The sequence below is a fragment of the Trypanosoma grayi genome (genome assembly GCF_000691245.1).
Source record: "Trypanosoma grayi strain ANR4 Tgr_1_V1, whole genome shotgun sequence".
NCBI classification, from domain to species: domain Eukaryota; phylum Euglenozoa; class Kinetoplastea; order Trypanosomatida; family Trypanosomatidae; genus Trypanosoma; species Trypanosoma grayi.
In genome coordinates, this window is record NW_008825620.1 from 117,016 (window position 1) to 126,775 (window position 9,760).

General features: G+C 55.5%; 5 protein-coding genes across 5 annotated transcripts; all 5 read right to left on the minus strand.

Moving 5' to 3' along the window:
• Positions 1–318: 318 nt before the first annotated feature.
• DQ04_00011410 (putative intraflagellar transport protein 81) lies at positions 319–2,658 on the minus strand (the record flags this gene model as incomplete). The annotated part of the gene is made up of 1 exon (XM_009307857.1): positions 319–2,658. One exon carries the CDS (start codon positions 2,656–2,658, stop codon positions 319–321), a length of 2,340 nt encoding a protein of 779 aa, XP_009306132.1.
• Positions 2,659–3,202: 544 nt separating this feature from the next.
• On the minus strand, positions 3,203–4,036 carry DQ04_00011420 (hypothetical protein; the record flags this gene model as incomplete). The annotated part of the gene is made up of 1 exon (XM_009307858.1): positions 3,203–4,036. One exon carries the CDS (start codon positions 4,034–4,036, stop codon positions 3,203–3,205), a length of 834 nt encoding a protein of 277 aa, XP_009306133.1.
• A 1,300-nt stretch (positions 4,037–5,336) lies between these two features.
• DQ04_00011430 (hypothetical protein) lies at positions 5,337–5,939 on the minus strand (the record flags this gene model as incomplete). The annotated part of the gene is made up of 1 exon (XM_009307859.1): positions 5,337–5,939. The coding sequence occupies one exon, from the start codon at positions 5,937–5,939 to the stop codon at positions 5,337–5,339; it is 603 nt and encodes a 200-aa protein (XP_009306134.1).
• Positions 5,940–6,955: 1,016 nt separating this feature from the next.
• Positions 6,956–8,416, minus strand: DQ04_00011440 (hypothetical protein; the record flags this gene model as incomplete). Its single annotated transcript, XM_009307860.1, has 1 exon — positions 6,956–8,416. One exon carries the CDS (start codon positions 8,414–8,416, stop codon positions 6,956–6,958), a length of 1,461 nt encoding a protein of 486 aa, XP_009306135.1.
• A 510-nt stretch (positions 8,417–8,926) lies between these two features.
• On the minus strand, positions 8,927–9,592 carry DQ04_00011450 (hypothetical protein; the record flags this gene model as incomplete). The annotated part of the gene is made up of 1 exon (XM_009307861.1): positions 8,927–9,592. The coding sequence occupies one exon, from the start codon at positions 9,590–9,592 to the stop codon at positions 8,927–8,929; it is 666 nt and encodes a 221-aa protein (XP_009306136.1).
• Positions 9,593–9,760: the final 168 nt, after the last annotated feature.

Sequence of the window (9,760 nt, forward strand, 5' to 3'; positions counted from 1 at the left end):
CCTTCACTCGCTCTCTCTCTCTCTTCGAGATGCTTCTGTCCGAACCGCAAAGATATAAACAAAAGAAAACAAAAAAAAGAACACGAACAGTTCAGCGGGTACGATTTCCACCCCTGCACTATTCCTCTCTTTTCCCGTCGACGCTCCATTCAGTTGCGTCACATGACTTCATGTACACACACGGACATACAGACAGACTGCCTCTCTCTCTCTCTCTCTTTCATTCTTTCTTTTTTTTTTGTCTTCGTGTTCACCCTCAACTGTGCGCGTACGAACTCCAGCTCCCCCTCTCCCCGCACCCCGCACCACAGTCGGACTCTAATTCCCCGTCAGCACCAGCATGTCTACGCCGTTGCCGCCCGCACCCGCGCTTCCCATCACCTGCTGAATGTCGCTGTCAAGGGCGTTGCGGCCGCGCGGCCCTTCGCTGTGGATCGCCTGCAGTTTCGCCTCCAGTACCCGCTTGAGGTTGTTGAACCACTCCACCTGCTGCACATTCCCTTCATAGTTCCCCTGAATGTCACGCTGGCGCTGCTGCAGTTCACGCAACCGCACCTGCAGGTCCTCTATTGCTTGCTCGAAGCCCTTCTCTGCCACAGCAGAGACGCCATGCTCCTTGTTCAAGTGCTGCACCAGCCAACCCCTCGTGGCGCACACCTTGCCACAGTACGTGCACTTGAAGTTTCTACTGCCGGCCGCTGTCGTTGCCCGCTCCTCCGTCGCCGGGCCGTTGGCACCGCTGCGGAGAATCTCGAGGTACTCTCGCTCTCCCTCGAGACGTTCCAGCTGCGCCGTGAGCAGCACGTATTGCGTCTGCAACCGGTGGTAGATGGATTCATTTGTGTTTGTCTCCTCCCGCAGCGTCTGCACCTCTCGTTCCATCTTTGATATATCCTCCATGAGCACACCCTCTTGGTACTCATACTGTGACTTCTTCTCAAGCCACTCCTGGTCAACCTCTGCCGCCCTCTGCCGCACGTTGCGCAGTTCGTTGATGAGTGGTGCCAGCTTCGTGCGCCGCTCACGGATCGCCATGGTGAAGTCTTGCACGACATGTGAAAGCTCCTCCAGCGTCTTGCCCTTCAGCTCCTCAATGGTGTCCTTTTCGCGCGAGAGCTTACTGAGGGCCTCCACTGTGCGGCTGTAACCCTGCAACCCAAGCTTCCCCTCCAAGTCACCGATCTCCGCGTCAAGGGCGTTGAACTGCGCCTTGAGTGCATTCTCCGTGAACGTCAGAACACCCCACTCAACGCGCAGCTCCGATAGCTTAACTCGCATCCCCTCACTCGCTGCCTTCTTCGCTAACACCTGATTGGAGAAGGCGCGGAACTCATCACCCTTCAACATCTGGTGTGCTTCCCGAAGCTGCGCAATTCGGTTCTCACGGTCGCGGATCTCATTCAGAGTGCGGCTGTTGTCGGCCTGAAGACTTGTGAGTTGTTCCAAGACTTCATCCTTTCGTTTCGCCACACGTTGTACTTGTTGTTTGATAGTTGAGATTGTGCTCCCGTCTTCACCAGGTTTCTGCCGCTCCTTTACCTTCTGTTGCAACTTTTTCAAAGCATCGTCGAGTTGCTGATTCTCCGTCGTCAGCGCCTGCATATCCAGTGCCTCGGAGATGAGATGGCTCAGCTCTTCGTTCTCGCGCTGCTTCTGTTCGATCTCCTTCGGCAAGTGCTCCTCCAGGATCATCTTGTTTGTTTGTATCTCGTCCCGCAAGCGGCGCACAATAACATCCACGCGCCCATCGGCGGCGTCGCGGCGAAGATTCTGGAGCCGGTTCTGCATCTCTGTGCAGCGCTGCCGAGCAGAAATAAGCGACTGCTGCAGCTCCACCCGCTTCTCTGCAAGTTTTGCCTCATCTTCGAGCGCGGCACGCAAGGCCTTACTCGCGTTGACGAGTGCCTCCTTATCAGGCACGGCGCTGAGCTTCTTCTCCGCCGCCTGGATGTATCCCTTCAGACGGTCGCGCTCCTCCTCAAGGGCGGCGACTTTGCGGCGCGCCTCAGCAGGGTCGGCGTGTGCCGTGCGCAGCGCGTCGACGCGGCGATGTGTCTCAACAAACATCGAGCGGAGGCTTTCGTACTGCTGATAGAGCGCGCGCACATCCTCGTCCTGCGCCCGCATCGCCTCTGGAATGTCAAGCCGCTGCAGGAATCGGGCGAGGTACACGCGCTTCTCGTTCTGTGGCATGTTCGAAAGCACCCAGTAGAGCGTCGGGTACACGACAGTCGGCTCGGCCTGCAGGAAGCCGCCTGGGAAGCTGTCGACGAGCAGCGGTGGCACGCGGTACCCAAGCGTCTTTGTGAGGAACTCAATCATCCGCGGTACAGCCTCCTCGAGCGGCACCTCCTCAAGATCCATCTGTTGCGCCGGCGACAGTGTGCCGAAAACGTCGTTGACGATCTGCAGGAGAGGCACCCCTTGGATCGCGTCGAATTCAACAAGCGAATACTTCCGCGTCAGCACCTTGTTTACATTGTCGACGATGTACTGCAGCACCTCCTCTTCCGCCAGCTCCGATGCGGGTCGCACCTTGACAGCACCGGCGCCAGCTTCCTCGTTCGGCAGTGTGGTGCCCGACGCAGAGGAGTTACTGGGGGCCATTGCCATCGTTGCGCCGAGTCCCCCAAGCCTGTGTGTGGCGTGAGCGCTCATCTGACCCTCTTCCCTCGGATTCTCGTGTGTATTCTATTTTGGTTTCCTCTTCACGTTGATGAGGACGACGACGACGATGATGATGATGATGGTGGTGGTGGTGCTCTTCTTGCCTGATCCCTAACTTGAATCTTCGTTGAAAGAGAGAGAACAGGGACCCTTTGGTTGCGTGTATATGTGCGGTTTGTCCGTGTAATGCAGAGCACGGCTTGTCCCAATGGTACACCGCACTCACCAACTCACTCGCTCGCTCTTTTTNAAAAAAAAAAAAAACTTTTTTGCTGCCAGTTACCACGTTCCTTCACAGCGGCGGCCAGAAGATGAGGAGTGGAGAGCAGTCACTTTAGAAGGCGCGCCATGTCTGCCACACACGAAAGTACACATACAAAAGTATGTGTATCGATACGCACATGTATATGATTGCACACGGAACTCACCTTCACAGGTACGAGGCATGACGTCTGAAAAGTAGAGGTAGACAAAAAAGGAGCAGAAAAAAAAACCACATCTTCCCACTACCACTACGAACTATGCACGCATGCCCCTATTCTCTCTTGAGCTGCAGCAGCCGCCACTCCAAATCGTCACGCGGCACAGTGAGTGCAGGGATCACCAACCCAGAGGGCGTCTTAATAGTTGTGCTTCCCGCACCTGTGGCGAAAGCCACAGCGGCAGGGGCGGTACCGTTCTTTCCTGCTGCCGCGGCCGCACCGCTCATGATTGCAACCCCACTCGCCGCGGCTGCGGAGGCAACAAGACTGTTCGGGTCGCGCAGCTTCTCCTCGTCATAACCCTCGATGCCGTACTCCGCCGCAACATTGGTGATGTACTCCAAGCAGCGATCGTTCGAAGGTGTGAAGATGCCAAGACGGTCGATAAGCCTCTGGTTCACCGAGAACTCAGCATTGTTAATGCTCATCGCAACAAACTCTTTTCCAAATTTGCTCTCGAAGCACTTCCTGATGCTCTGCAGTTCCGGCACCGTATCGCCAACGCGGGCAGAGGCCCACAGCACCGACGTCACGCCTTCCTTCAACTCCGGTGGGCAGTGCGCGACGTGAGCGCCGCCACCGCTTTTGCCCTTAGCGCCACTGATCTCCGCAATGAGCTGCACGCGGTTGGCGATGAGGTTGAGAAAGAGCTCCAACACCTCGAGGCCCTCAATGCTCACGTCGTCGCGTATCGCCTGCTCGACTTTGATGCGAGCGGCGTCGTACTTCTGCAACGCGAGCAGCTCCGCCAGCTGTCGTCGCTGTATCTTGACGCTGTTGACGAGCTTGTTCTTCTGCATGCGCACGCGCGACACCGCCATCTGAAGATTCGCCTTCACCTTGGTGGGGTCGAACCCCGCTGTCTTGCCGGAGAAGAACGCTTTCATGCCGCCACGGCCGCTCTGCTTCGCCTTGACTTGCTAAACGTCTATTGTCGCAGTCGTTCACTGCAAGAGAGCGGGGCGTTTGTGTGTGTGTGTGTGTGGAAGGGAGGTGGGGGGGTGGAGGTAAGAGGAATCAACAGCAGCAGCAGCAGAAGCAACAGCAGCCCCACCANTGACTTGCTAAACGTCTATTGTCGCAGTCGTTCACTGCAAGAGAGCGGGGCGTTTGTGTGTGTGTGTGTGTGTGGAAGGGAGGTGGGGGGGTGGAGGTAAGAGGAATCAACAGCAGCAGCAGCAGAAGCAACAGCAGCCCCACCAGCGACAACCACGCCCAGCACACCACCACTCTCTTTCTCGATTCTACACGCGCCGCATCGTGTCACAGTGCCGCCGATACCTGCAGCCGCAAGGCCGGGGAGAGGGGCTGCAAGCGGTGCCACGAATCAGCAAACAGGACGAGCACAAGAGGTAGAGAGAGAGAGAGAAACGCATCCGTCAGCTTTGGAATCGAGGAGGAGAGACCCACTGTTTCTCAGTGCGGTGGGCACCAATAGTACCGCCCCCAGCCGGCAGGTGAACCGTCCGCGTGACTCCCCGCAGTTCTTCTGGCCGTGGCCTCGACGCGGTGTGTTGCGAACAAGCCAAACAACAGCAGCAGAAGCATCATCATCGCCGACAACAGAAACGAGCCACGACGGCGACAAGAAACCACAGAAGCAGAGATGCAGGTCACTAGGGGTCGAGCTTCTTATGCGTCAGAAGATGGCGCACTGCCCCCGCAGCAGTAGCAAAAAATCCAGTGCTGCGTTACGCACGCGCACAGCCGCGGAACACGCATGAATCCCCTTCGACGCGCTGTCGGACGCACGCGAAGGGAACCAAACGAAGACCAACCCACCGCCACTCCATGCCTAGTTCACCACCAGAAGGAAAACAAGAACACAAACAACGAAGGAAAAAGAAGAAAACCTTAGAGCACTACATTCCGCCCAAAACCCGGTCTCATACCACAAAGCATGCAGACGCATCAGCGTATTTCCTTTCAAGGCATTCCTCCCCATCACTTACACAGACACATACACACGCGCGCACACACACAGACGCATGTTAGAGGAAAGAGACAAGAAAAAAGAGAAAAGTTGTGCAGCAATTCACGCGCATGCATAGCGACACCTTGGTTTGCCGCTTATTCGAACGATTCCTTCTCACGCCTCTGTGCGCTTTAAAACCGCCTCAGTCGCAGGTGTGGAGCACAGGACGCCCTCACCAAAACAGCTCCTTCTCTTTGGCGCCAACGCCTTCCTTACTCCTCTAACGGCGGCAAATCATCATAGTCGTCGTCGTCGTTGTTGTTGTTCGTGTTGATGTTGTTGTTCTTGATGCCGCTGGCCTCCTGTCCGGGCGCGTCGCTGCCGGCGGACGTCGACTCCGCCTCGGCGAAGTCCTTTTGTGCCATCATCTGTGACATGAGGTCACCGTAGTCCATGCCGAGGCCGCCACCGTCCTCGCCATCGTCGGCGCCCTCGTCGTCATCGTCCTTCCAGCGCGACCAGTCAACCTGGATGTGGGGGTTCCTCTCCTTGTCACGTGTGAGCCGCGGCCAGGCGCGGTGGAGCGTGGCCTCTTCCTCGTTGCACGCGTCGCTGAGCTGCCTCTTCTTGAGCTTCAGCTCGATCTGGCGCGGCAGCGTTATGTGGCGGCTCTCCTCGGACGCCACCTCGCGGAAGAGCTCGATGGCGCACGCATACTTCTGTCCGTCGGAGGTGGCGGCGAAATGCAGCGTGCGCCCGCCGCGTATCTCCACCACCACGTCCGTCGCGTCCTGCAGCGGCACCGACACGAGCACGAACTCCGGTCGCTGCGCCCACATGATATTCGGACACGCCGCATCCGCGACGTTCGACATGATGACGCACACGTCCTCTTTTTTTGTTACTGCTGTTCGTTCTAGCGACCAACAAAGTCTGCTGTTGTTGTGAAGTGGGAGACACGGCAAGTAAGCCGCCTTTTACGCTCTCTCCGTTGCGCTAATTAACGCCCCCCTTTTTACTCAGGCGAGACCTATTTCTTCTTTACTGTGCGTACGTGAGGACAACCGCAGCAACAGCAGGGGAGCGGGGCACAGCAACGCACGTGGGTGGGATGCGTGAAGCGTGCAGAAGACGTCACGGGAAAGGGGCAGAGAGATTTACAGAAACAGAACAGAAAAGACACAGAGGTGGGCAACACCCTTCTCGCCACCCAAACACAAGACAGAAGACAACACACACACACATGAAAAAAAAAGATTGCATGATATAATGACAACAGAAAGCGGCAACAGGACAAATAACAACAATCCCCTCTTCACCTTTCATTCATTCGCTCCTTTCTCCACTACAACTTTGGCGCACTTCATCCGATGAGCCACACCCATTCGGTCCACAGTCTTCTCACCCCTTGTTTATTTCTCTCCTTCTCCCTCCGTCTCTATAAGGGTCGGTGTGCGTCTGTGTGGATCGAGTTCCACGCTCGAAGAGGGGCAGCCAGAAAACAAAAAAAAGGGGGGGAATGTGTGGGGAAGAACCTCAGCAAGTGACAAAACAAATATGAAGCCGCTGTGAGGGGCGTTTGGTCCTATTACTTTATCCTCAATGTTAGAAAAGATGGACACTGCGGAGGCAATTTTTATTGCTGGTCGCAGCGCGGAGCACGACAACGATTGTGCAGGGGGCAAAAAGAGACCTGCGCGCGGCGGCGGAAGAGTTGTGGGAAAGATAAAAAAAAAAAAAAACGAAAGACAAAACAAACAAGAAGTAAATGCTCGCATTCTTCATCTTCGTCCTCCACATAAATTCCCTACTCGGCCCGTTTGTCACATGTTGTGTGTGCATACTTGGCATGATATTCATTTGTATCGTCACATTTGGTAGAGTCACGCCTTCACTTGCTGTGGTGGCCCCGGCCGGAGAACTTCGAAGTGAAACTCGACAGCTCGCCTCCGACGAATAGCTCCGTTGCAAGAGGTGGTACTTCCAGCAGGTAGACGGTGCCAAGGTCGGCATCGTCTGCGAGCTGCGTCTTCCCCAGGAGCTCCACCGACGCGTCCTCCTCGAAGCTGACCCTCACAGTAAACGTCACGTCCTTCGTGTCATTGTAGAAGGCCCACTTATTGTTCCTCTCGTCCACGAGACGGAAGAGCAGACCGTTGCCGTGATCCTTGAAGCACTTGTACACCTTGTCACAGTATGGCATGATCTCCTTGTCGGGCCCCTCATTTTCATATTCGGGGTTGTCCTCCGGCTTACTCCGCGTCACTCCATCCGCAGAGAAGGAGAGCTGGTAGTTTGTCGGGTTGCCGTTAAATATGAAGAGCTCCGTCGTTACAGGTGGCACCGTGATGACACAGATAGTACCGCCCGTCACGTCAGGATCACCTGTCATGGAGGTCTTCTCCGCCGGCTCATAGACACTTTCTGGACTGAATTTCACAGTCGCCGTGATTTCATAATCGTTTGTGTCGTTGTAGAAGGCCCACTTTTTCGTATCTTCATTGATGAGAAGGAACATCAGACCATTGCCCTTATTCTTGAAGCACTTAAAGACCTTTGAGCACGGATACTCAATAATCTCACTGTTCGGCGCACCGTTTTCAAATTCAATACTTGCGGGGTCCAATGACTCCTCGTTCATGATGGGGTCGGCTACGACTGACTGCTTATAGTCACGCGGGTAGCCGCGGAGGAACGGCTCAGTCTGTAGCGGGGCGATCGATAATTTGTACACCGAGCCATTGGCGTGGTCAGAACTGTCCTCCACCATTGTCTTGCCGAGCGGCTCCACGCAAGACTTGTCGGGGAATGCCACCTCCACCTCCATCGCGAACTCCTCCGTATCATTGTAGTAGCTCCACGTGCGCTCGCCCGTCGCGGGGTCCTCTGTGACGAGGCGGAAGAGTAACCCGTTGCCGTGGTCTTTGATGCACTTAAAGACGGAGTCGTACTTCACCGTCGGCGATCCATTGAGAAACTCGACGTCATCGACCGGAACAGGATCACTGGCAAAGTCCAGCAGGAAGCCCTCGACGGTGCCTTCGAGGAAGCGCTCCGTCCGACCCGCGTCGACGGTGACCGTTACCTGGTAGCCCCACTCACTGTCCTCCGGCTCCGCCACCAAAGACGCCCGCCCGAGTGGCTTCACCTTCGAACCCTTCCCGAGCAACGCCGTCACGTGGAAGAGCATTTCCTGCGTGTCGTTGTGGAAGGCCCATTGTTTTTTTGCGTTCACGAGACGGAACAGAAGTCCGTTGCCTTGGTCGGGGAAGCAGCGGTAGACATTCGAGTAGGCAAAGCCAGGTTGCCCGTTCACAAAACTCACTTCGCTTTCAGCAACGTGATCCGTCATCCTCCGAGTTCACCTGCGATCAAGATATAAATAAATAAATAAATATAATATCTTTGTGTGTACCTCTGCGTCTCGAGAGACAGTCAAATTGATCAACTGATAAAAATTCTTTTCTTTTTGGTGTGTGCGTGTGTACCCAGCCTCTTTTGCGCGAGTCTGTGTATCAGCCTTGCTTGTCCCTTTGCTTTTTTTTCTTCTTTTTTAATGACAGACCTACCCACAACACAAGGAAAAACATGCAGAAAGGATAGTTTGGTCAATGGCGTTAAGAGGCTTACACACGTATCGACAAGACATGAAGCAACACGAAAACCGAGTGAGTGATTGGATAGTGATGAGGAGAAGAAGGGAGACAACGCAACAACAACAACAACAACAACAGTGGTTATTTCATTGAGCCATTTGCTTTCCTTCTCATGGCACGTGATTTCACGGAAAGGCATGAACAGCAGGAAATGATAGAAGGTGTTCAGCATACCAGAACCCTCCCATGCCACCCTTCAGCATCGTTTAGTATTGCTTCTGCGGTTGATGCTGATATTTCACGTAAGTTTCTCTCATCTCCTGCATCCGCTGGACGAGTCGTTCCTCCCACTCCGACTGCATGGCTTCCATGGAAGTCCCACTAAGCGGAAAGAGGAGTGACTTCAGTTGGACAAGAGCCTCGCGGCGCTGTTGCATGCGCACAACTTTGGAGGCCAGCAGAGCAGATTCATTTCGCAACTGTGCCCAATAATTCCACAGCTCCGCTCGCTCCGCTTCTCGAAACCCCTTTACTCCTGTGAAGAGTGAAACAACCTGCGCCCACGACGTCTTGCTGTTAGCAGCGGCTGACGCGAGCTGGTCCGCCAACGCTGGCGCCATTGACTCCCAGCGCGGCTCCTCTGCAAGTTCAATAACCACTGTGGCATCAGGTGGGTGACCATTCGCCTCACCAAGCGCAGCTGCGCTGGCCGTTGGCGGCAGCAAGACCGGCGTATTAGCTAACGCTACTGAGACAGACGGCTGGGCGGCGGCAACGGCAGCGGCGGCGGGGTCCCAGCGGCGGAGAAAGCGCTCTACCACACGTACGTAACCATCGTATTGCTCCACGTCCTCAAGAGAGCACTGTTGAATCGCCTGCGCCTCGTCTGGAACCAGTGTGGGTGACGATGCTTCCTGCTGCACCCGCTGCATCCATTCCAACTGCTCTGTGAGAAACGGGCGCACGACGACGGCGCAGACGCTTACAAGATCCCCAACAAAGTCCACGAAGTCCGACGTCTTGTCGTACCGTTCCGGTGGCGCCTCATCGGCTCCGAGTGACGCTACCACGCTAAGCGCCCAGCGAACCGCTGCGCCGCT